The 24,791-nt window shown below is 36.6% G+C and overlaps 12 protein-coding genes across 12 annotated transcripts; 6 read left to right on the top strand and 6 right to left on the bottom strand.

Annotated features, from left to right (window-relative positions):
• Positions 1-267: 267 nt before the first annotated feature.
• Positions 268-827, bottom strand: B0P05DRAFT_372591 (uncharacterized protein). Its single transcript, XM_051573665.1, has 2 exons — positions 726-827; positions 268-669 (listed from the first exon to the last, which is right to left on the bottom strand). Exon 2 carries the CDS (start codon positions 582-584, stop codon positions 348-350), a length of 237 nt encoding a protein of 78 aa, XP_051437353.1. The 5' UTR covers positions 585-669; positions 726-827; the 3' UTR covers positions 268-347.
• Positions 828-1,808: 981 nt separating this feature from the next.
• B0P05DRAFT_602661 (Bromodomain-containing protein) lies at positions 1,809-4,197 on the top strand. The gene is made up of 7 exons (XM_051583273.1): positions 1,809-1,967; positions 2,016-2,373; positions 2,425-3,025; positions 3,090-3,274; positions 3,321-3,638; positions 3,681-3,836; positions 3,881-4,197. The coding sequence occupies exons 1-7, from the start codon at positions 1,915-1,917 to the stop codon at positions 4,163-4,165; spliced, it is 1,956 nt and encodes a 651-aa protein (XP_051437352.1). The 5' UTR covers positions 1,809-1,914; the 3' UTR covers positions 4,166-4,197.
• Positions 4,198-4,218: 21 nt separating this feature from the next.
• Positions 4,219-5,299, top strand: B0P05DRAFT_506013 (protein-tyrosine phosphatase-like protein; the record flags this gene model as incomplete). The annotated part of the gene is made up of 2 exons (XM_051575527.1): positions 4,219-4,707; positions 4,756-5,299. Coding segments are annotated over 2 exons (1,007 nt in total), but the record flags the coding sequence as incomplete, so codon positions are not given.
• Positions 5,290-6,007, bottom strand: B0P05DRAFT_532094 (uncharacterized protein). The gene has a single exon (XM_051577054.1). It carries the CDS (start codon positions 5,987-5,989, stop codon positions 5,654-5,656), a length of 336 nt encoding a protein of 111 aa, XP_051437350.1. The 5' UTR covers positions 5,990-6,007; the 3' UTR covers positions 5,290-5,653.
• A 1,864-nt stretch (positions 6,008-7,871) lies between these two features.
• Positions 7,872-8,540, bottom strand: B0P05DRAFT_577998 (cytochrome c oxidase subunit VB-domain-containing protein; the record flags this gene model as incomplete). The annotated part of the gene is made up of 3 exons (XM_051581826.1): positions 7,872-7,999; positions 8,048-8,278; positions 8,450-8,540. 3 exons carry the CDS (start codon positions 8,538-8,540, stop codon positions 7,872-7,874), a joined length of 450 nt encoding a protein of 149 aa, XP_051437349.1.
• A 217-nt stretch (positions 8,541-8,757) lies between these two features.
• B0P05DRAFT_584957 (uncharacterized protein) lies at positions 8,758-10,609 on the bottom strand (the record flags this gene model as incomplete). Its single annotated transcript, XM_051582400.1, has 5 exons — positions 8,758-8,989; positions 9,037-10,194; positions 10,244-10,292; positions 10,337-10,467; positions 10,518-10,609. 5 exons carry the CDS (start codon positions 10,607-10,609, stop codon positions 8,758-8,760), a joined length of 1,662 nt encoding a protein of 553 aa, XP_051437348.1.
• A 2,863-nt stretch (positions 10,610-13,472) lies between these two features.
• On the bottom strand, positions 13,473-15,147 carry B0P05DRAFT_506005 (acyl-CoA dehydrogenase/oxidase; the record flags this gene model as incomplete). The annotated part of the gene is made up of 3 exons (XM_051575526.1): positions 14,784-15,147; positions 14,416-14,740; positions 13,473-14,369 (listed from the first exon to the last, which is right to left on the bottom strand). The coding sequence occupies exons 1-3, from the start codon at positions 15,134-15,136 to the stop codon at positions 13,473-13,475; spliced, it is 1,575 nt and encodes a 524-aa protein (XP_051437347.1). The 5' UTR covers positions 15,137-15,147.
• A 313-nt stretch (positions 15,148-15,460) lies between these two features.
• Positions 15,461-15,780, bottom strand: B0P05DRAFT_465515 (uncharacterized protein; the record flags this gene model as incomplete). The annotated part of the gene is made up of 2 exons (XM_051574277.1): positions 15,461-15,649; positions 15,727-15,780. Coding segments are annotated over 2 exons (243 nt in total), but the record flags the coding sequence as incomplete, so codon positions are not given.
• A 3,738-nt stretch (positions 15,781-19,518) lies between these two features.
• Positions 19,519-20,628, top strand: B0P05DRAFT_594969 (uncharacterized protein). The gene is made up of 3 exons (XM_051583094.1): positions 19,519-19,833; positions 19,865-19,896; positions 19,960-20,628. The coding sequence occupies exons 1-3, from the start codon at positions 19,759-19,761 to the stop codon at positions 20,459-20,461; spliced, it is 609 nt and encodes a 202-aa protein (XP_051437345.1). The 5' UTR covers positions 19,519-19,758; the 3' UTR covers positions 20,462-20,628.
• On the top strand, positions 20,624-20,958 carry B0P05DRAFT_532078 (uncharacterized protein). Its single transcript, XM_051577053.1, has one exon. It carries the CDS (start codon positions 20,656-20,658, stop codon positions 20,815-20,817), a length of 162 nt encoding a protein of 53 aa, XP_051437344.1. The 5' UTR covers positions 20,624-20,655; the 3' UTR covers positions 20,818-20,958.
• A 430-nt stretch (positions 20,959-21,388) lies between these two features.
• B0P05DRAFT_532073 (prohibitin-2) lies at positions 21,389-22,747 on the top strand. Its single transcript, XM_051577052.1, has 3 exons — positions 21,389-21,562; positions 21,633-21,794; positions 22,055-22,747. Exons 1-3 carry the CDS (start codon positions 21,421-21,423, stop codon positions 22,636-22,638), a joined length of 888 nt encoding a protein of 295 aa, XP_051437343.1. The 5' UTR covers positions 21,389-21,420; the 3' UTR covers positions 22,639-22,747.
• A 249-nt stretch (positions 22,748-22,996) lies between these two features.
• B0P05DRAFT_532070 (uncharacterized protein) lies at positions 22,997-24,459 on the top strand. The gene is made up of 2 exons (XM_051577051.1): positions 22,997-23,335; positions 23,410-24,459. Exons 1-2 carry the CDS (start codon positions 23,051-23,053, stop codon positions 24,172-24,174), a joined length of 1,050 nt encoding a protein of 349 aa, XP_051437342.1. The 5' UTR covers positions 22,997-23,050; the 3' UTR covers positions 24,175-24,459.
• The last annotated feature ends 332 nt before the right edge of the window (positions 24,460-24,791 follow it).

Raw genomic sequence — 24,791 nt, 5'->3', positions numbered from 1 at the left:
TCAAGGTTACCATGGCTACTGAAAGAGGACAGTTGGGTTGAGACCGAATCCGAGAAAATTTGAAAGATGCAAGTGCATCAGAGACTAGATCCAGAGAGGTGCCTGGCCTAGGCTCAATTTTTGGGTGTGGCAGGATCGAAGAATGGGCGTTGTTATATTTCAATCTCTGAAGACTACCAACATGCATATCTTAGGTCATAAAAAGAAAACTCGCCTTGGTTTTTTCTCAAGAATCTACACATGCATATTGTACCAACTATTATGTAAAAGTACTGAATGACGATTTGGCATATAATAGCGCCACGGTTCATATCATTGCCAACATTCCAAACACAGCTTTATCATGATCAAAGCTTATTTTTACGAGTGTCATTTGAGCCGTAGCCAGAGAACACCTCTGTCAAAAGGACTTCAATGGCAGAAAAGTCATTGGCTGTGAGTGTTTCATCAGCATTATACCTATACTTGCGGTCCATCATTCCTTTCTGTTTTAGTTGTATGGTCATGGCTTCGAGTTTAATTTCTCCTGGAAGGAAAGTAACTTTGTGGTTGATACAACGTAAATATTTGGTAGTGGCCTTCATGCAGTTGTCAAATAGATAAGATCGGTAGCACGATTCGGACTTCTGAAGCACTTTGAGGCCACAATAGTCATATACAAAGTCATTTCTAAAGAAAGACATTGTAAGTGAGTATATCTTCAAGTCTTTATTACTTTCACTTACAAAGTGCGACAAATACCGAAAATCAGATTTTTTTTCTGCAACGAGGATTAGATTATCAAGCACAACACAGTTCAATACAGCTTTGAACTTTAGTATTGGATTCCTTGTCAGATATATAATGAATGAACACGTAAACTAACTTGCCTTTTCTTTTTTTTCAGTCACATATAGATCGAGTTCAGGAAAGTCAAAAAGCTGTGCTGTTTATGCTTACAAGTCTTGAATGCTGCTCCTTTGTCATTTGTATCCCATGATTTCTTTAGCTTGATTCTTCTGCACATTTACAAACATGATAGACGGATGTTCCCAATCAAGAATGACTATTATCTTAACAAGCTGTCTATGTAGTCTCACTTCACGTTGTACCGCCTTGTCCATAAAAAATTATCATTTTTGTAAACATATTTCTTATCTGTGTATCTGCAAACACTTTGATCAAAAATTGTAGCTTTTGGTGTTTATTTTGAGTATTTAAGCTAGTCGATAGCTCTATTTTTTTTTTTTTTTTTTTTTTTTTTTTTTTTTTTTTGGTTCTGAAGAATCAAAAAAAGCTTAAAGAGTTTAAAAATACATTTAAGAGAATAAAGATACAAAATGACTTTTCTAAAATTCTCTCTTTCTTTTTGGCAAGAGTAAGTCAATTGCACTTATTTTTGGAAGCACACAAGCAGTATAGTTTATCTATCTATAGATTTGGTACTTGAAAAAGGATGAGGAGACCATTTATTTTTTATTAGTACCAACATAGATTCCTATTCATTGGCTTAGTAGTGCATGAGATACACGTCTATTGTCTCTTTGATTGATTTTGTACTACACCAGTCTTTCTATAAGAAGACACGAAGACAAAGATTGAACTATTGTCCATGCACTGATAAAAATCACCGGTGATTCTTCCTTTCTTTCAAGCCTAGGTGATTTAAGCAACTGTTTCTAAGCAACCTGCTCTTATGTTTGTGTGTGTCATCCTTGGCAACGTACACTCGACAATTTGAAACACCGCATTTTTGCTCAATTGATTGGTGCGGTGATTTAATACAGTCTATATATTTTTTTTTTCTTTTTGTTTGGCTGCCTAAAAAAGTTTTTCTTAAGCAAACGCTTTCCTTATTAACACTCTCTTGCAAACGTTTCTTTTTACACAGTAAACGTGAATAAGGAACAAGAAAAAAATAAGGGAGAAAACAAAATGTCTCATGTTGCTCAGAAACGATCTTTTTCAAGTATTGCAGATGATTCTTCGTGAGTGTTCATTCGATACTAAAAGCTTTAAACTAATTCTCTTTTTAGAACACAAGCTGTTATGACCCCAGCAGAAAAGAAATGGTGTATGCAGACCATCAGAGCACTAAAGAAACACAAACGTGCCATTGCTTTTCTTGATCCAGTTGATCCCATTCAGTTCAACATACCCGACTATTTTGACATCATTAAGCATCCCATGGACCTGGGCACAGTCGAGAAAAAGTTGTTGGCCGATGCTTATAAGAGTGTGGATGAATTTAAGGCAGATATTCAACTGATGTTTGATAACTGTTATCTTTATAATAATCCTGGGGATCCAGTCTGTCTAGATGCAAAGAAATTGGAAGAACATTATCAGAAACTATGCAAAAAAGAACCCAGTCTTACAACAGAACCACATCATGTATCTGGCTTCATGCTTTATGTTGTATTGATATTAATATGGTTTCTATAGGTCTATACAGATACACAGTCAATACCAGCACCCCCGAGTGCAACGACAATCAAGTTAGCCATACAAAAACCACCATCTTTACCCCCATCACCTTCAACCATGCACATAGAACCACCTTTGGAAATGAAACCAGAACCCATCATGAAGACAGATCCGCCACCTGAAATCAAGCCAGAACCTATAGTCACTTTTGTAAATAATGACCCTGTTCCATCCATGCCAGAAGATCAATTCAAACGATGTGAGGCTCTTGTAAGAGAACTCAAGAAGCCTAAATACAAAGGCATTGCTTGGCCATTTGAGAATCCTGTGGATGCAGCTGCATGGGGTGCAACAGACTATTACGATATCATTAAACAGCCTATGGATATGTCTACTTATGAAAAGAAACTTTATAGTCATCAATACAGCCATGAAGAGGAATTAGCTCAAGATATCCGACTTATGTTTCGTAACTGTTATCTGTATAATCCACCCGACCATCTTGTGGCGAATCTGGGTAAAGAGTTTGAAGCTATTTTTGAAAAGCAATGGGCCAAATTGCATCAACAAAAAGACAGTAAAAAGAAAAAGGAATCTAAAAGACAACGTACTTCTCTAGGTAAAAAGAGAGAGAGAGAGAGAGATAGAATTGTCTGCATGTATGAATAACATATCTACCATAGAACCACCTCTTGCAATTGAACCCACGTCATCGTCTGCTGTTGTTGATCATCACTCAGACATGATTGAGCCTACCTCAAGTGAAAACAAAAGTAACAATGGACCTACTATTTTAAGATTAAAGATCAAAGTATCTCAACCTAAAGAAGAGCCTGTGAAAGAACCCGAAGTCACATCACCACCCAAGGTAAAACACAAATATGTGTATATCTGTTACTGACAAAAAGAGATAGCCTAAAATACCAGGCCTTGCTTTATCTAAAGAACCGCCCACACCTACTTTATCTAATAATGGACCTAAATTGGCTATTGGTAAACCACCCTCGCCTATCAAAGACAAGCCTGTCTTGGCCAATCATGATAAATGGCTTGCTTTGGCTAAAAAGACACCTTCTTCCTCTTCACCACCACCCACCAGTACAACAAAACCATTACCATTTAAAGCCAAAAAAGAGCCACCTAAGCCTAAAGAAACAGTTGATGTAAAACCATTTGATATTGCAGATATTTATAGTCAAATCCACAATGAGAAGAAACTAAAAGAACAACAAGTAAGTTATGTTTATCAACCATCTATTGATGCCATATAATAGAAACGAGAAGAACAAGAGAAATGGGAAAGACAAGAAAAGTTGCGACTCGAATCAGAGAGAGTGGCTACTGAGAAACGAATGCATGAACTCCGAGAACAGAGTCGTAAATTCAAAGCCAAAAAAGAACAAGACAAACAACATCGTCTCTATGCATTAGTAAGTAGCAGTCAAATCAGCATTGACATAACTTGCTTGAATAGAATGCAGTTTCTATTGATATCAGTCGACAAAAGATGCGGTTTAGTGAATATGAAAAAGAACATATGTCTCGAGACCAAGACTGGCATGATGTATTTGTCTGGCAAAGAGATACAAATGATTATCGCCATATACCTGCTCCTGGTTTTGTTAAAAGAGCACAAATCAAACTACCTGAACTTCGTAAACGACTCTTGAGTAAATGTGTTCGATTAGAGAACTCAAAGAGTAATAGTCAACCTATTAATATGATGGATGATGGAGGATCAGATATGGATGTAGAATAATAATAATAATAAAAAAAATTTTTTTTAATCTCTTTTTTTTTTTTCTCTCTTCATTATGACAGATTGTCAACAAATAGTATCACGTATATTCTTAGCTAGTTATGAAGCTGTGACAAAAGAAACTTTAAAAGAAAACAAGATTACGCATGTTCTGTCATTAGGTGATTTCAACTATCAGTCAGATGGTATTCAATACAAGAATATCCCTATGATGGATATTGAAGGCCAAAATATCATTCAATACTTTGATGAAACAAACACATTTATTCAAGAAGCTTATAAAGAAGGAGGACGTATTTTGATTCATTGTCAAGCAGGTGTGTCTCGTAGTCCTACTGTATTAGCAGCCTGTCTGATGAAATCAAAAAAGATCAAGCGAGATGATGCTTTAGCAATCATTCGACAAAAGAGACCTTCTATTGCTCCTAATGATGGGTTTATGGAACAACTTTCATTGTATTATGATTTGAATTTCGATGTGGATGCTAGACATGCAGACTATAGACGCTTCTTAGTAGCAACCATGGCAGAAGAACAAAAAAGTAAGAAGCAAGCATATCAAGATGCTAAAGAGACTGACATGTTGATAGATTATGGCTATATAGAACATGTAGCACTGGCTGCTGATCCAGAATATACACCGCTAACCGAAGCAAGCGACAAAAAGAAATTCAGAGCACTTCGATGCAGAAAATGTAGACGTATGCTTGTTGGATCAGAAAATGTAGTAGACCATGAACCAGGCCAAGGCCAAATTTCGTTCTCGTATCATAAGCGTAACTCAGATATCAATATCACCACCACCACCACTTCCACTACAGCAGAGGGTTCTGAAGTAAATGCTTCACGCAACAAAGTGAATGCTTCACTTAATCCCTTATTGGCTTCATTAGCCATACAGAACAACACCTGTTCTTCTTATTTTATTGAACCCATGCAATGGATGGAAGGATTGATTGATGATGTACAAGGACGTATTGACTGTCCTAAATGCCAGTGTAAATTAGGTGCTTATCATTGGGCTGGAGACCAATGCAGTTGTGGTCGATGGATTACTCCTACTTTTATGCTTCACTGTAACAAAGTAGACCAAGTGATTCGAAAATAAAGGAGACTAATTTTAATTTACAGAAAATTTAATTTTATTTCTCATTTAATACTGTCGATTGCTATGGGAGATAACAGTAGGTTCAACTGCTCCTTCTCCATGACCTATGGCAACACCAGTACCACCTAGTAAATCAGTAGATGCTTTACTGCGCTGAGAAGGTGATCGAGGTAATTTAGACACAACAGAAGCAACGACGCCCATAAAACTCTGAGGACGCCAACGCGTAGGGACTTGATCACCTTCTATTTCATCAAAAGAAGCTTTCTTTTTACGACGATTATGGACTAACAAACCTGCTAAGCCAAGAGCAGCAATACAGCCAATACCAACACCGAGACCAATGCCCAGAGCTTTGTTACTATTGTCATTTTGAGCTGCTAATTCTGGGTTGAAGATATCTGTATTGCCATTGTTGGTATTGCCGTTGTTGGTATTGCCGTTGTTGGTATTGCCGTTGTTGGTATTGCCGTTGTTGGTAGCATAAATACTATCAGTAGGATTACTTTGTGAGACACCTTGATCAGTAGTAGGTGTAGTATCAGTAGAGCCATCTTGATCATTGTTTGAATCAGTATTATCGTCATTGTTGTCGTTTGAATCAGTGTCATTGTTGTCGTTAGAATCAGCATTACTACTGTTATCGTTTGAATTAGCATTGTTAGTGTTGCTTGAATCGGCGTCGTTGCCGTCGCTTGAATCAGCATCGTTATCATTGCTGTCGCTTGAATCAGCATTGCTATCATTGCCGTCGCTTGAATCAGTGTTATTGCCGTCGCTTGAATCAGTGTTATTGCCGTCGCTTGAATCAGTATTATTGCTGTCGTTTGAATCAGCATTGCTATCATTGCTGTCGCTTGAATCAGCATTGCTATCATTGCTGTCGCTTGAATCAGCATTGCTATCATTGCTGTCGCCTGAATCAGCATTGCTATCATTGTTGTCGTTTGAATCAGCATTGTTACTGTCGCTGTCGTCGTCAGTATCATTGCCGTCATTTGAATCAGTATCATTGCCGTCATTCGAGTCAGTATCATTGCCGTCATTCGAGTCAGTATCATTGCCGTCATTCGAGTCAGTATCATTTGTGTTTGAGTCTGTGTTATTTGAGTTGCTATTATTATCGACATTATTGGAATCGCTGCTATTGCCAGCACTGTTTGAGTCACTGTTATTATCAGTATTGTCTGAATCATTTGAATCAGTATCACTGCTACGATCTCCATCATTGGAATTACTGCTGTTCTCCGTACTGCTACCACCCACAGGTGTTGTTGGAGTAGCTATACTGATTGTCTCTGTAGACGAATCTACACCTGTAGCAATCACAATGTCAGTTGCTGTGCTACTTATCATTGCAGTATTTGTCATGATAGGCAAAGGAACAGATCCAGTCCTTGTCGGAGTCATTGTAAAATGACTTGAAGTTTTCGTAACGGGTGCTTTTCGAACAGTCGTTGTACAAGTGGTTACGACGGTGGTAGTAGGTCTAAGAAGTGTGTAATCAGAATGCACTTTAGATACAAATGTCGCTTTTGTCTCTTTCCAACAATGCGTGGAAGTGATCAAAGTGCTTGAACATGTCGCTTGACAAGCTATTAAAAGATCAACGTTAGTAAAAAAAAAAAAATATATATATATATATATATATAAAAATAGATATCCGGGATCTTAATTTGGTTTATTAGATTTTATTACCTGTCATTGAGTTATTGTTCTCGATCTCTATTTGATTAAAATGAGTCTCTCTTTTTTTTTATGTATTTTAGAATTGCTTACCGAGCGCAAGCGAAACCTTGGCTACAGCAACAACCAGAAAAAGAAGGAGAGTTACTTGGTTCATCAAAAAGCATCAAAGGAATGTATGGGAAAATAAGGGGATGAGGAGGAGGGGAGAGGGAAAAGGAAAGAAGAAGATAAAAGACAAAGAAAAAGAAGACAAAAAAAAAAGATTGAAATGTCTAGGGGAGAAAAAAGACTCTATAAAATTATCTTCTCAAATACTTTAATGAAAATAAAAAAAGAAAGCGAAAAAAAAAGAGAGAAATGAAAAAGAGAGTAAGTAAATGAAAGAAGAAGAAGAAAAGAATGAAGGAAAAAAAAATATGCCTCCCGTGCAAAAAGGATAACTAATGCTGTTTTTTAGGGATATTAAGTACCTTCTTCCATTCGTGATTGTGCTACATTTAGGGTAACCTCTAAGTAGCTAAAAATAAAAGACGGTTTGTGCCCCTTGCTTTCTTTGTTTTAATGTATGTTCTGTCTATATGCTCATTAAAATTGAATGCGTACATATGATTGATATCTCCTTTATTTTCTCTTTCTTTATATATATATATATGTATTTTTCTCTCTTTCTTTCTTTTATTTTGTACAACAACACATAGTTTAACCTCAGATTGCTCGCGTTATTAGACATATCGTCAAGACAGTGGTCCAACTCTAATGAGAGGGACAACACATTCAATTATAAATTAGATTTCATGCAAAGATCAACAAGGTTAAGCATAGTTTCTCTCTCTTGCTTGATCCTTTTACTAACACACAAAGTAATAATAATAATAATAATAATAAACAAATGTATTGAATGAACCAAATTTAATGGTGGTGATCTTCAGTACCAACGAAATCCATTTCAAAGACGGAACCACATTCAGGACAACGGTCGTGTTCGTGAGACTTGTCCAAGTTGATCCAGATAACATCGTGAGATTCAGCAGGGAAACCTATACAAAATTTAAATAAACGTATACTAGAGTGTCAAACAACTTTACCAGTACAACCAATGAAACGAATGGGATCATGAGACTTGACAACAATGGGGTTCTTGGGAGTACCAATGTGGGTCATGTTCAAGGGCTCCATGTCAAAGAGCTCCTTACCTTGCATCTTGGCAAGTAATTCTTCACGTTCCAAACCAGTGGCTTGCTCAAGATCGGTAGGGACTTCACCAGCCTTAGCACCGGGACCCAAGTTAGATTCGACATTGTGACCAACAGCACCAGCTATAGAACATGATTAGTATATATGACACATTGTCTATTGATATATATATATATATATATAAAGAGAGGAAAGAGTCTGAATTATATGCATTGGTCACTTCTAAAAAAGACATTCGCTCTCTCTTCATTTCTATACATATATATATATATATATATATTCGCTATATTTACAGAAACGAGCACCCAAGACAGAGAAGGGTCTGACAGAGGCACGGGCAGCAATAGGGGCAGCCTTAATAGCAGCACGACGAAGAGCAAGCATTGTAATCTTTAGAATAAAAAAAAAAGAGAGGGGAGAATAGAGTCAAAAAAAAATTAAAGCCTGCCAAACAGTAAAAATATCAACTGATTTCTAAACCACTGCTAATTTTTTTCAATAGGTCTAAAGCCCTGCAAATTTATCTTCCAATGAAAATCAAGATGAAAGGTGATGTCATTCATATGCACAGTGGTATTGATCTGTCAAAAGTTCAATGGCTTTATTGTTGTTGTTGTCTTTCAAGCTTATCTTCAAGCACTTTGATCTTTTTACGTAAGGGTGCAGATACTTCTTGAGCTGTCTTCTTTACAAGTTGAGTAATAGCATCCAACATAGAAGGATGAAGTGCATTGACTGAGCTAGTATCTTCTGGTAATGTGAAGTTAGTAGATCGAGTTCTTTGAGTGGTTGTGAAAGGATCAATTAGGTAAGCAATAAAGGTTTCATGGTTACTAATAGAAACAAGTGAGTCTAATCTATCTACATAAATGATACATACACCAAGACTTGTTCAATCTTCTTCATTGTGGCTTGCAAACGAGTAGGGAACATGTCATCCAAAACAGTGTCTTTACATTGAAGAATAAAGTCAAGTAGCTTTTGGTGTTTATTCTCAAGTTCAGCCAATCTAGCCAAAAGAGCTGTTTGATCTACCATCTCTTCGTCTGGTCCTTCTAGTCGAGGTCTCTTTCGAGAAACAATTTCTGTTGATTCTTTGGATCCAGTGGCTTCTTCTACAGCTTTTGATTTCACACTAACCACAGTTTCCATTATCTTAATATTGTTATAGATCAAAGATACTTCGCGCTCCATTTCTTCCATATGCTTCACAGCAGCCTTGTAATCAACATCAATCTTGGCAGACTCGGTTCGAGAGACACCTGCATCTTTTAGTACATCAACAATAGCACGAGTAGAGCTGCTTCTATGCTTGAGCTCATTCAGTTCTTTGGAGAGTCTTGAAACGGATTCTCTAAGAGATGCAAAATCAGCTAATTCATTCGCATTCAGAGCAGGACCTTGGGGGTTATTCTTGAGAGATTCTTGCATTGTCAAAAGTGCTTGGAATTCAGGTAAAGAAGAAATGATCTTTTGAAGTTTATCAGGGTTCGTTTGTTCATGAACTTGTTTTGTGATGAGTTCTGCAAATTTAGACGATAGGGTGATATTGCTCTGTTGATGCTTTTCTATTAACTGTGTGTTCTCTTTCTTGAGTTGATCCAGGTTTTCTTTTAGTTTTTTATCCATGCTCTCCAACACCTTGGCCTGAACTGAATGGGTGACATTTGCTATATCAAACTGTTTCATTAACTTGTCGTTCTTTTCTGAAGCAGACTGAAATTGAGCTGTCATTTGTGTTGTGATGTTGCTGAATGTCTTTCGTTGTGTCTCAATCACAGAACTTTTGAAGTCATCAATGATCTTTGTAATCGCTTCTTTTTCAGATACACTCAATTTTTCTGTTTTCAGTAGCTCGATGCCCTTTTCTGTCTCGCTCAGTTTATTGTTGAATTGATCTGTTATTGATTTGCCAAACTTTTCCAATGCTCTTCGGATGCCTTCAGAGACCTTGGTGACTTTCTCATCTGTTTCTGACATGACTTTGGATACAATGTCTTGAAATCCTTCAATAACAGCTATTTCTGAATTCTTGATGCTATACAAGTAGAATGTTAGTCTAAAACAGACAAGGTGTTGTTTGTTACTTTTGTGTTTTTTTTTCAATGTCTGCTTCTAATTCATTGATGGTATTATCTACATTGCATTAAAAAAAAAGGTACACATGAAATCACACTTACTCATGGTTTCTAAAGCAGCAACAGGTCGGTTGGCATCATTACTAAGCGCTTGTCGAATAGAACTTAGTGACTGTAACTTGTTTTTGAGAGCATCTAGTTCTGTGGAAGTACGTGTACAGTCATAAATAGATCTGAATAAAAAGCCTTTAATAAGCTATGTCTATTATATGGTTATCCTTACTGGAGACAAAGTTGAAGTTTTGTTCCTGTGAACTCCCTTGCATCCACAGTCTCATTATTCTCAGTAGCTGGAGGTTGGTTTTGGTTGGACATTAGGAGATCGTAATAAGAAAAAGAGAGAAAGATATGTGCCTACGCGTGATGCATGCGGAGTCGTCAAAAAAATTTCAACGCTACCAGCAAATCAGAAATAAAACAAGTGGCTTGCTGGTTGAAAGAAACAGCATATCCAACACGCATGGATAGAGAATGAGAAAAGAAACATGTATTATCTTGATGTTAGGGAAAAGTCTAGCGTCTTTAGAACACTACAGCATGGGTCAATGTCTGAAATAAAATCATCCTTATTTCTCTCATGGCAAAGAAAAAACGCTCAAGTACCGATACTTATTTAAGGAATCACAAAGAGCAGCTAAGCGAAGAAGTGATAAAGATGACACTAATTTGGTCAAGATATATTAGCTTTGAGTCACATATATATCTCTTTTGCATTGTTCAATGTATGACAATGGCCACTTGCATTGGATGTATTTGGAAACCTAGCACTGGACCTACCCTTTTGCGATCACTTATTGTGCCAAAACCAATACAGCATATCAAGCCACATGCATTTGAGTTAATTCAGGGCAAGGTCTTACTTTTTACATTTGACAAGGTACAATAGGTTTTATTGTACATTTTATAGACAAGCATGAATTCTTCTCATGCATTTGAAATACTTCAAGGCAAGATCATACATATTAAATTTAACAGAGTAAAAAGTGCTTTATTATTCGTTGTAGAGGCAAACGTGAATTCTTTTCATGCGTTGGGTAAGCCCGAAAAAGACCATATCTACTAGGAAGCAAAAAAAAAAAAAAAAAGCACTTCCGTGACAAGACAAAAGGGCCTGTGTAGCCTGCCTATAGACGAATACATACTCCGAGCACCTGCAAACAATGTTTAATAACATCTATAGTGCCTTTGAGGTTGATTTGAACAAAAAAATCGACTTGTAAAAAATGGCCGAGGATCACTCTAATCCAAAGGGTATTATTCACGAAAAAACCTCAATTTGACAACCTTGGATCTTCTTTTTAACGCTACAGAACGAAAAGAGGAGCTATCAATGAAATTAGACACTCAAAATAACCGTCAGATGCTCTAATTTTTGGTGAATGCGTTTGTTTACTAACTTCATTATGAAAACGGTATGCTATAAGTGGAAAACCTCATTTACATTTTTGCGTACTTGCTTAATATTTTTTACAGCAAACCTATTGGTTTTTTATATCAATAAACTCAGAAAGCAAAGATCTATAGCTTCTGTCACTGCAGCAAAGCCCAATAACTGCGTCTTTATGGAGTTCTCAGTAAAGGCTCGATTTTTGGTTATGCTTTTTTTAAAGATTTTATTGTTGCTCGGCGTAAAGTTACCTTAATGGTACTCTAAAGACGGGCGCAATTCATACGGAATTATATTATGCAATCATGCTACAAATTAAGTAGATAAGATAATATGAAAGGTATGCCACTATTATGAGTGGAAAAAATTAAGAGAAGAATCACAGTCTTGTGTGTACTTGCTTTTCATCTGCGAGCAGCTGTAAATCAGTACGTGCTTGTTGTAGAGTGGAGTAGGCATCAAAAGAGACGTTGTCAATAACAAATCTCCAGTGTGCTTTCCAGACTTGCGGGAGGGTGGTAATGACAATGTCAACAACGGTTAAAACTCAAACAGAAAATTTTGGAATGTCCCAAGGCAGGTCTGATGCAACTGAAGTTGGATAAGGCCATCTTTAGGTACACCCAAGGAAAAGAAAGCGACTTTACTAAGATGAAAAAGGCGAGTTTATTTGAACATTGCCTTCAAATCTGCATTTAAAGTTGATTGTACACTATAAATGATAGAAAATAAGCTTTTTTTGTTTAACATCCAGTAATGAGTAGATGCCTTACTCTAGAATACTCAACGTACAATAAAAGACTGTAAAGCTTCTCTTGATACGTTTTTTGATATATCTATGGGCTTTTGTATTTTTAGCCCCAAAGGTGATATCTAGCAAGAAAAGTCGATGTTTGAAATATCAAACTCATTTCTTTCAAGGAATCCGTTGTTTATCATATCCAAAAATCTTTCTTTTGACCTCAAAAGTACCAGGTATTACGAAAAAAATTTACTTGCGTGTAATTTAAGCAACGGAAAGTGCAAAAAAATTACCCACTTATTAGTCAATATCTACTGAAAGGGTTTCTTTTCTATCATTTATAGTGTACAATCAACTTTAAATGCAGATTTGAAGGCAATGTTCAAATAAACTCGCCTTTTTCATCTTAGTAAAGTCGCTTTCTTTTCCTTGGGTGTACCTAAAGATGGCCTTATCCAACTTCAGTTGCATCAGACCTGCCTTGGGACATTCCAAAATTTTCTGTTTGAGTTTTGTTTTGTTTTTTCATTTTACGAACCTCCATGGATCACCCATGGGTCAAAAAATGAATTTCACACGACAGCCAAATCAATGGTACCATTCGATCCCTTGACTCAAAAAATCATGTTTTGAATAAAAAATGGTCCCTTTTGATAATTTGGTTGTCGAGCAATGGGACATCAAAGATTGGCATGTTTAAGCTGTGTTTAGAGCATTTTTGGTCTATATGGCATGTAAACGCTGCTATCAATGGAGCTATAAAAGATACTATATGCTACTTAGAGCGCCAAATAACATTGAAAAGCAAAAGCAGGGTCGATTTATAATGCAATTGTGGGATAAATGAAAGAATCCATTGTTGTATCTATCTCTCCAAAGAAGCAAACGAATGAAGCTAGCTCAATAGTTATCAGTATCTAGTCAGCGAAACAGAAGGTTCTATAAAAGTGCTTGTTCTTAGAAAACATTGTAAAGAAATTCAGGGGCTTCATCATAAAGTGTCATGTTATCAATGTTTTTTCATCTATCATTTTCAAACTTGATTTTTTTTATAATTTAGAACATTTTTTGATTGCTTGACGAACACCCAAATCCAACATGATTTCTTCTGAACCACCGGGAATAGCATAAGCACGGACTTCTCTATAAAGGCGTTCTATTTTTTCGCCTTGTCCGCCACGAGAATAAGCTAGACCACCAAAGATTTGAGCAGCTTCACGAGCACAGTACTCAAATGTCTGCGTGCTTTGAGCCTTTAAAAGTGCAATTGGGCCTGCCAACACAGTAGCTTGCGTCTCGGCAGGAAGTGTCTTGTATTGAAACAAGATGTTTTCAAGCCATGCATGTGTTGCCTCACATTGACGAATCATGTGGCCAAACTTGTTTCGAATTACAGCATGATCGACAAGGCGTTGACCGAACGTCTTGCGCTTCAAGGCATACTTGAGTGCTTCTTCAATACACACACGGGAAAGACGATTGGCTTGCATCACAATGCCTAATCGTTCGTGGTTAAAGTTGTGCATGATGTACTTGAAGCCTTGGTTCAATTGACCAATTAAATGAGTCTTGGGCACTTTGACATCTTCAAAAGTAATGTAAGCAGTGCCTGATCCCCACATGCCTTGGCAGTCCATTTGACGTGCATTGACACCTTCAAAGTTGCGTTCAATCAACAAAAGAGAGATACCTGCCATGCCTTCGCCTCCCGTACGACAAGCGACTGTATAGTAATCGGCAAAGAAGCCTTGAGTAATGAATTTCTTGTTACCATTGACCAAGAAATAATCGCCCATGTCTTTAGCCGTGGTAGTAAGATTGGCTACATCAGAACCAGCATCAGGTTCAGTAATGGCCAAAGCAATGACTTTATCACCCGCAAGACACTCGGTCACTACACGACGTTTGATCTCTTCTCTAGCGAAATTCATAATAGGAGGAAGGCCCTATATACATGTTACATGTTGCACCAACTAGTCTATACACACTTACAATGGAAAGACCACCTTCAATAGCCCAGATCAGACCGCCAGAGCCACATCGAGCTAATTCATCAATACAGACAAATTCATGAAAAATGTCAAATTCAGCAGAGGTTACACCACCAGGTAACCCGTAAGGTAATAAGTCAGCCATCTTGGGATTTGTGCCTGCACCTGAAAAACCTGCCAACAAACCCAATTTAGCAGCACTCTTGATGACAGATCGAGGAATTTCCTTTTTCTCGCTCCATTCATGACAAAAGGGCATGATTTCTTTGTCAACCCATTCACGCACGATTTGACGAACTCTGATATGAGACTCATTATAATAAGGACTAAATAAAGGTCAGTCTATATGCAGTCTATAGACGTATTTACCTGTTCCATTCTTGATACCAAGAAGGATCGCCATAAGGAATACCTTCGCCAAATTTGGCATAGCCAATTTGAGGAGCAACCATCGCTACTGTTGACTCAGGTTTTGTTTCTTTTTTCTCGGTACCAATGACACCAATTTGCATAGGAAGACCTATGTTCTGCATGATAGAGGCATTGTGGAATGTCTTGAATTCTTTGGATGCATCTTTACCAGCTTTCTTCAATAAGATTTTCTTTCCACCAGGATGTTCGTTCAAGAATTTGGTTATATCAAATACTTTATTCTCAATAATAACCCAACAATCGTTGGCAGTGCTGTGCTGAGCTACTTGCTCGACAGTAAAAGACTTCATGGTGACTTGAGAGAAAAAAAGGGGGATAAAAGAAAAAAAGAAAGGGTAAATTTATTTCTGATGAGTCAGTTTTAATTATTTGACACTATGCGGGAAATCCGGGGGAACTGATCTTGATTGGAACAAAGTAATCTGAGTTCTGAGCGCGATTTCGATGAGTCTTTAAGATTGTGCCTAACGCGATGGTAGGGTCCAGTTAGACGCAGGCTATTTCATCTACAGAATTGGTCAAGAGAAAAAAAAGAAAATAGGCTTTTGACAATAGAAGTAAAACTGTATTATCATGACGAAGAGTGAATTGAACGAGGAGGTTGACATGCTTAATTAACCGCGTATTGGGCTCAAGGGACCATGCTCTGCGATGACATTTATGTGATTGCCTTCATTCAGACGAATAACGACTGGATTTATCACTTGGAGCAAATTTTGTGAATTGTTTTCCCCTGATCTCAAAACAGTTTTATGCTCTTGTTTTAATTCCTTGGATACCGACAGAGTTTCTTTGCAAGCAAACTATATTTTCAAACCCGATACTGTGAGTCAATACATTTTTCTCTATCTAAATCATGCTTTAATACCATCCAACTTACAGCAAGTGTTTTAAAGAAGCAGGAAAATAGTTCAAGTGTGATGTACTCTTTGCTCTTTTGTCATAATGTATGTTCCAGGCGCCTACGTTGACATCGACCAGTGTCTGATTGGATTGGCTATGCAAAATATAAATACAATCACTCAGGTCAAATACACTTGAACATAGTATTGTACGAGTTACTTATCGTGGGGATGTATAAAAGCATTTTCAATTTGGCTTTTTTCTTCTTCGCTTGAGTGGTTTGTTTTAGCTTTATTCATATCCAAGAAGTCATTCAGAGGAATTCTACTTTCGAAAAAACTGCTGACACTTTGCGCTGACAAGGCTTATTGCAGAGGACAACGAAAGCTTCAAAATGTCCATTTCTAAGAGTGTCAAATTGGCGAAGTTCTGTAACAAATCGACTGACAGCTTGTTTAAATGATCTTGTAAAGATAAAGCCTTTTGTGTCTCAATCATTGAGGCCACACTCTCAATCAGTTGATTTAAGTGCTTATAGAATACGTCAAGAATTAACCGTCAAATGCAAATATGAAGCGCTTACTTCATTGTAAAACCAGGTAACAAGTTTGTGAAGAGGATGATCTAATTTCGCGTCGTCGATGTCGTAATAAATGCTTTTCCATTCACGACAGGAAACAGGCAAAAGGCTATCAGGTTCCTTGTACACCCCCTCCCTTCCTTTTTTTTTCTTAGGAACTACCCCCTATCGGACATGTTCAAATTCAAATTCGCAGAGTACCGGGTAGAGAGAGGAAGGCTAGAGGACACTCCATTGTTCACTCTAAAATGTATTCACTTTTGTGCGAATATGCAGTTTTTTAAAGAAGAGGAAGAAATTGATATCATTATACAGAAAAGAAAAGAGAAAGAAAAAAAGAACAAAATTAGCTTTAATAGATCATTTTATAATAATACACAGGTTTTGACTGCTTACCACACATAAAGAAACCAGTAATTTATCAAAGATAAACAAGTTATTTGTGTGAAAAAAGAATGTTGCATGATAAGATGAAAAGAACAGAGATATAAAAATCTAATAGCAGCTGTGTTATCAAAATGCCTCTTTTTAGAGTGGACGGAGTATTCACCATTAGTAAACATTTATGCGTCTTATATTCTTTAGGACTGCTTCTTCTCTAGTCACAGTTATATGAACCATCCCTTCTCTATACGGTACTCTGCCAAGAAAAAAAAAGAGTGTAGTGCATAAGAAATCGGTTAATTGAAAGAAATTCTAACTTTCAGCAGTTGAGCTGAAGTTTTAAAAGAAAGCTTTCTCTGACATACACCTTTTCTTGTGCTTTTTCGTTAAATTTTTTCTCCTAATTTTCTGGCGAAAGCAGCTAGATACCTCAGGTAATTATCCTGCCTGATACCCTAGATTTGTCGTAACTAGATCAACAGAAAAGTTTACTTCTATAAAAAGCTTCATGTGTTTTCAGATATCCCAGATAGTTAATCCTGTCTGTTACCCTAGTTAACCTCAAGGCAAACAGAGCTATCTTTTTCTTGACCTCTAGAAGGCGTATAAAACATAGGTTTTCAAGGATCACACCATCGTTTTCAAGGTTTAAGTTAAAATTTTTTGTTTATTTGATGAGCAACATTCCGAAATGAGAAACATAGTATAATTCACACTCTAAGGCACAGTAGTTCTTATACATATGTCAATAAAAAAAAAGAATATTTCATGCAAAAGCAATCTTGATATCCAATAGAAAAGCGGCAATTTCGAGAATGGCTCACAAACAAGTGTGTCGATAACCTTTCGCACCTATTCTCAAATAAAGCTGTAGAGAGGCTGTAAAGCAACTCATGTGCTTCATCGTAAAATGTCATAGTAACCATCAGTGGACTTGATGGCTTCTCTAATCATTTCAAATGTCAAGTGATCAACACTTTTTGAGACGTAGTCATAAACAAATGGTTTTGAGCATAAAAAAAAAAGAATGCTACTGCTGCTAGGCTCATTTTTTTTTTTGAAGTCGAAATACACAGATCTATTATTTAAGTAAACTTAACAAATGTGTAATTTAGTATATCGAACAAGACTGATTAACCTCATTCAACCTACTAATTAGAAAGGAAGTAAAACTTTGCGACATTGAAAGCGATTTACAGAGTCATGTTGCTGAAGAAACTATTTTATTGTTGATTTTCTTCATTCAGCTTTTGCTTCTTCAATCTGCTTCTCGGTGCTTGGCCTCCAACTTCTTCCGCAAGCTTGAGCACATGTTTTTTTCAAATGAGAAAACTTTGCGAGTAGAAAGAGCGGTTAATCAGTCTTACTTTTAGCATAAACAGAGCATTGATTGTCTGAAAGACATGCTCGATCTCCCATTTTTTGGTTGAGAATGCAAGCTCCTCTACCAAAGTTGCCACAGCAACCCCTTCTTTTTTCTCGAGACTATAAAGATAGCCTATCTGTCAAACATTGTTAACAGTATAAGGTCTTAAAGTCAGTAAATAATGCTCACAAATACTTGCCAATGAAATTTATGATTAAGATGTTCTTGGTCTAGATATTGAACTTGCGTTCCAACTGTCTCTCTCCATCGTTTCTATACACGTAACTTCAATAAAAATCGAATCTTGGAATTAAAGACCAACATTCGGCCCAATTCATTGCGTCTTTCTCTTTTTCGTGAATAATCTTGCCTTGTTTGTTTTATAGAAGAAATATGCTTTTACTAAGATAAAATGAGAAAGACCTGTAAGTCATTGTTTATTAGCGACTGAATGTTTAGTACCCGCAACTTGATTGTTATGCCTAAATAGTGTTTTTACACCAAATTCAGACGATGCTAGTTTTTTTCTGGACGAATCAAAAATGGAAATTAGACAGAAAAAGAATTAGCTTTTTGGATGAATGAGAGTTTACATTTAGACATTTATCTGTAAAGGGAAACCAATTGTTAGAGAAGAAATATCAAAATGACTGATTGTTGTAGTGTTTTGGGACTTTTTAAATAAAAAGATTATAAAGGTAAAAGTTCGAGAGAGATTTTTTATATTCTAGGTTTATATATGACTTGGATTATGTCCTTAGATGTAACCTGAGATAGGACTTGATGAGCTGAAGGTTATATTAGATGGAACAAGAGTATTGACTTTTTCAATAAAATATACTTTGTGAACCATCTTTACAGTTATTTATCATTCAAGATGAGATCTGTTTACTGGTTTCTGGATTATATGACTCTATTCCGTAGGAGTGTAAATGTTGATTCAGCTATATCATTGTTTAGAATGAACTCAATTTTATTGCTATCAAACTATGACTAGCTGGCATAATAATAATAATAATAATAATAATAATAATAATAATATATGACAAATGTTCTTGTTATGAGAAAAGACTTATTTGTGATAGTATGGTTTATGATGTATATACTTTTTTTTTTTTATTTAAAGTCATTTATACCAGATCATCAACAATAGTTAGATCGACTTGTCTGTTATAATGTTTTTTTTAACGAGGTTCATCTTATTAAAGAAAAATTAAGTTTTCTATCTGCTATTGGAGGAGCTAGCCAGTGCATTACTGAGGCCTGCAAGGAGCTGGCAACCGCCTACGAGAATGCAGTTGTAGAAAAACTTGAAAATATATTGAGAAGATTTTTGCAATATCGAATTCAAATTATGTTTGTTGTAAGAGCTAATAATCACATCCATTTACTCTAAATACTTAAATATTATGTATATAGTCCATGGCTCCGAAGGACGTCGATGATATTGTTATAAAATATGGATATCAGTATGTATGCCAAGGTGAAGCGGTGTGGCCTGAATAGAAATCACTTAAAGACCCTATGATCAAACGAAGAATCGATGAACTATGCCTGCCACTTAAAAACAAACTCGATGCTAGAGTTAGTATAAAATCATTAGCTGATATCCCTGGCTTTTTTGTTCCTCTGTTGTTTCATATACTGGCTGTCTTTGAAAGGGAACATCAATCCCATAAAGCGTTTGACGTTAGAAGACTTCCTTTACCAAGGCTGTTCAATGTATTCTCTTCACCATCATGCCATTGGCGATCAGTGACAATTTTGGTCAATGCATTAGCAGCATTTCTTCCTGGTCAACCACTCCCCAGAAGGTATAATGATTAGCTGCATTTATTCTACAAGTTATTTGATTTTAAACCGCTTAGAATCAAATCGTAAGTACATAGTAGTAGAAAATGTTTTTATATAATAGTCATTTAAAATATGTTTACTATTAGGATTGAATCTTTATTACCCACTGGAACAAATAAGAGGCTCTTTGGTAATCAGATCAGATCAGACGGTTTTTCTGTTGATTTTGTTTTTAACAAACGAACAATCACAGAAAAACGTTTAACCGAGCAGATCAATCAAGTTGACCTGATACTGGATGATTTTGAGAAGCATGAAGCTGACAGCCACTATTTACCAATAGCCGTAGATCTAGGAAGAAAAAGGGCTTTCACTGCATCTGCTGGTTCAAATGGTAATATTAACGACTTCAGGCAACGTTCCATCAAGGAATATTACCACTTGACAGGCTCTACAAAATTCTCAGCAGAGCAAGAGAAGAAAAAGAAAGCATGCGGTATTAAGACGATTGAAACAAATATATCCACCAATAAGACTGCCAACGAATCGCTGTATATGGAGTATGCCATTTATATGCTCGAAAACATTGGTCGTATTTTCAGTTTTTACAATCAAGAAACTGCAAAAGAAACCTTTTTCTTATACTAGGGTCGCCAACGAGCACCGGAGCAAATGGTAAAAATGTTGTTAGATGGTACCAAGAAATACAACAAGAAGTCAAGAGGAAACAAACGAAAAAGAGCAAAGAACAAAGGAAAGCGGAAAAAGAAGGGGAATAAGTCTGGAAAGAAGGATAAAGGAAAGAGAAAAATGGCTACGATAATTTTTATACTCATAAGTTCATGATACTTAGAGAAAGCAATTTCTTTCAGTACAAACAGAAGGTACCACTGATAGTATTTGGTAGTGGCATGTTTGGGGAGGACCATGTGGAGATGAAAACGGTCCGGACTGGTGTCACTAGTCTTCTATACAGAACGTTGAAAAGAAGAGAGGACTGGTGACTTACTTGTTGTGGACATTGATGAATATTTGACGTCCCAAATATGTTCCAAATGTGAAAGTAGGACTTTGGGTGGTATTAGTGGTGCCTGCGGTAATAGTGTTCTCGTTTGCAAGACGTGCAGAACATTATGGCAGCGTGACATCAACGCTAGTTTGAATATAATGAACATTGCCAAGTCAATTTGGAAGGGCGAAGGCCGTCCACAACGATTCAAGAGAAATTAAAAAGAAAAGCAATAGTTGCCGTAATTGATACGATATTTCCTTCGGGAATTAAGATTGTTATAGGTAAAATCATCTAACATACTATTGTACCTTCTCTAATAATTCTTTTTCTGTTAATTTCCATTTTTATTTCGTCCAAAATAGGTAAGAAGAGCATCTGGAAATTAATTTTGATTCGTCCAGAAAGAAACTAACATCGTCTGAATTCAAGTAGAAATACTGTAGAAAACTTTACTGCGACATCTCTAAAACTCAGTTTACCGAACCGTTTTCTCACCCCGAGCTGACGTATTAGCAGTCCCCCATGCTTGCTTTTTTTTTACTTTTTTTTTCCCCAGGTGTGTCCATTTTCCTTGCAACTTTTTTTTAATAAAATAATGGCTCAACAAGCAAAGCAAGCAGCTCAAAAGTTAGGAGGCATGTTCCCTCAAGGCTCTGGTAAGGGTATTGGTGGTGCTGTTGGTGCCCTTGCTGTTCTTGGTGGTTTGGGCTACGGTGTAAACGCTTCTCTTTTCAACGGTAAGTCATTTTCCGGGGTTGTAATGAAGAAGGAAGGGGTTCGTGATCAAGACTAACTTATATTCTTTAGTTGATGGTGGTCACAGAGCCATTAAATATACTCGTCTTTTTGGTGTTCAAGATACTGTTTACAACGAAGGTACTCACTTTATGATTCCTTGGTTCGAAACCCCTATCATTTATGATGTTCGTGCAAAGCCTCGCAATGTTGCTTCTTTGACTGGTACCAAAGGTAAACTATCTTTATTATATATGCACACACACACACACACACACACGCACACATGTGCACGTATATATATATATATATGTGTGTAGCAACGAAATAACAGAAAGAAGAAAGAGGATATAAACAATATCAACACATTTGACTACGACGTTTCATTTTGACAGCATAGTTACATAGATGCGTGCGTGTGTGTGTGTATATATATGTGTGTGTATATGTGTATACACCAATAAGAATGATAAATAACTCATGTCAAACAATAGATTTGCAAATGGTTAACATCACTTGTCGTGTTCTCTCAAAGCCCCGTGTTGATCAACTTGCTACTGTTTACCGTACTCTTGGCCAAGATTATGATGAACGTATCTTGCCTTCTGTTGTTAATGAGGTCTTAAAGTCTGTTGTTGCCCAATTCACTGCTTCTCAATTGATTACACAACGTGAGCGTGTCTCTCGTCTTGTCCGTGAAAATTTGGTTCGTCGTGCCTTACGTTTCAACATTATTTTGGATGATGTCTCCATCACCCATGTTGGTTTCTCACCTGTCTTTGAAGGTGCTGTTGAAGCTAAGCAAATTGCTCAACAAGAAGCTCAACGTGCTGCTTTCGTTGTTGACAGAGCTCGTCAAGAAAAGCAATCTATCATTGTTCGTGCTCAAGGTGAAGCTAAATCTGCTGAATTGATTGGTGAAGCCATTGAAAACAAGCCTGGTTTCTTGGAATTGAAGCGTATTGAAGCTGCTCGTGAAATTGCTGGTGTCATTGCTAGATCTGGAAACAAGGTTATGCTTGATTCTGACACTTTGTTACTCAATGTTAACACACCAAAGCAAAAGGATGTCAACTAAATATATATATAAATATATATATATATACTGTATAAAAGAGAGAAGTGTAATAAAAAAAAAGAAAAAGAAAAATAGAATCCTCAAAGCGTAACATGGCACAAAAGCGAAGCCCATTCGCACGTACTACCCCATTTTTTTTTCTTTTTTATCTCGGAATTCCTCCCTTTTTTGTTTGAGAATGTTGTAACAACAATAGCATGAATCAAACATTCATCTTTTAGTCATATGAAAAATGGCTAGTGTAACTCTATCCCCCCGTTCCGAACTGTATTAGTAGAAATGTGGTTAACTCGTTTTATAAAATGCCGTGTTTCTCGGAATTGCTTATAAAATCAGGTCTCCCTAAATTGTTGTGCATAAATACATTTTCCCTCTCTTTTTTTTTATTTTGTCTTTTCTTTTGATAGCCACTATGGACATGAAAAACATGAAACGTAAACGAAGCGATTCTGCATTCAAAAAGACTACATTAAGTCAACCTACTGCTAAACAAGAAACTGAATATCCACCTGGACCTATTCATATCAATCCATCTTGGAATCCTACTAGCAGGACAGAAAAGCCACCCTATTCTTATGCGACTATTATTGCGCATGCTATCCTGTCAAGCAAAGAAAGAAAATTAACCTTGCATGATATTTACATCTGGATAACAGAAAACTATCCGTTTTATTCCAATGATACTCAGGGCTGGCAGGTAAGACACACACACACACACACACACTAGAACATTTGGAGCATAGATTAACTCTTTTTTTTTTTTGTGCCTAGAACTCTATAAGACACAACTTATCTTTACACAAAGCTTTTGTAAAGATTGACCGTGATCCTAATGCACAAAACCCTCCTCGGAAAGGCTGCTTCTGGACTATCCGAAAGGGAAAAGAAAAGTCCTTTATCGACAACTTACAAAAACCCCTCAACTCTCTTAAGAAACAACACTCTATGTCACATTTCCTCCATACTAAAAGACAGTCTATTCAACTCTCCTCTCGTCGTTCCTCTATGGCTAAAGAACCTGTTGTTACTCCAACCACAGAAACCTTTGGTACAACATCTTTTTGTATCTCGGAATCTGAGCCCATTGTTGTATCATCTTCATCATCATCATTATCATCATCAGATCATTCCCCTGTCATGACTGGCTCACCCACTTACAACCAATTACTGTGTAATGTACCTGAATCCACAATGTCATACAATGTTTATCCAGACAACACAGAGTTATTTGGTGATTTCTATCAGCATACTCCTATGTATGCTTGTGATAATTATCCTCCTTCACTTTCTCCCTGTGATGCTTACTCGACTACTTCTTCATTTACTGATAATTTGATGGTTAACATGAACTATGGAGAACCTCATTACGACCAACTCAATCATCGTCCTTTATACAGCGATGTCATGGCAGATTACTCGGATTATCCAATGATGACGATGTTGAAACATAATGAATACATGGACAGTAATACCGACTCACCAGTATCACAATATTACCTTCAACATCCCAATACTTCAAGTTTCTTCCACTGTTAACATACTGTATATACATACTCTTTTTTTTTGTAATTTTGTGTATTTGCAACCTTATAATTTATTTTCACAACGAGCATTATCATATACACTCTTTATTTTTATTCTCTGTTGTCTATTCTCTATTTGCACAACAATACCACTTTTTTTTTCTGTGCATTTCATTATGATTTATACCAACTTGTGCATTCTATGAACATAATAATAATAAAAAAAAGGAACTGCTATGAACCCTATATTCAACAGATTTTTTTTTTTGTTTACATAAAACAACTTGATGTCTCTCTCTATATATGGTTATATGAAAAAAACACGGGTCAAAAATAGTGTAACTTACCACAAGGACGGAACCAATCGCTATTCCGATTATGGTGTATCCTGAGGGAGAAACAGAAAAAGATCAAGGTTACTGTTGTTTAGTATATATCAAGTTGGACTGTAGATCTTGATAGACTCAGGAAAGACTTACAGTATTTGTTATGAAGCATCCCCCTTTTTTTTTATGAACATCCTGAACACTGCTCAGCTCGGAAATGTCAGCTCATGTATCCTCATAAAAAGAGAGAGAGAAAAAAAGCCTTCAACTTCGGATCTCTGCGCTTTTCTAGTTCCGGATGCGC

This window comes from Gilbertella persicaria, assembly GCF_025201335.1.
Source record: "Gilbertella persicaria strain CBS 190.32 chromosome Unknown B0P05scaffold_9, whole genome shotgun sequence".
Taxonomy (NCBI): Eukaryota; Fungi; Mucoromycota; class Mucoromycetes; order Mucorales; family Choanephoraceae; genus Gilbertella; species Gilbertella persicaria.
The sequence above is the reverse complement of the archived record's forward strand: the minus strand, read 5'-3'. Positions and strand labels throughout refer to the sequence as shown.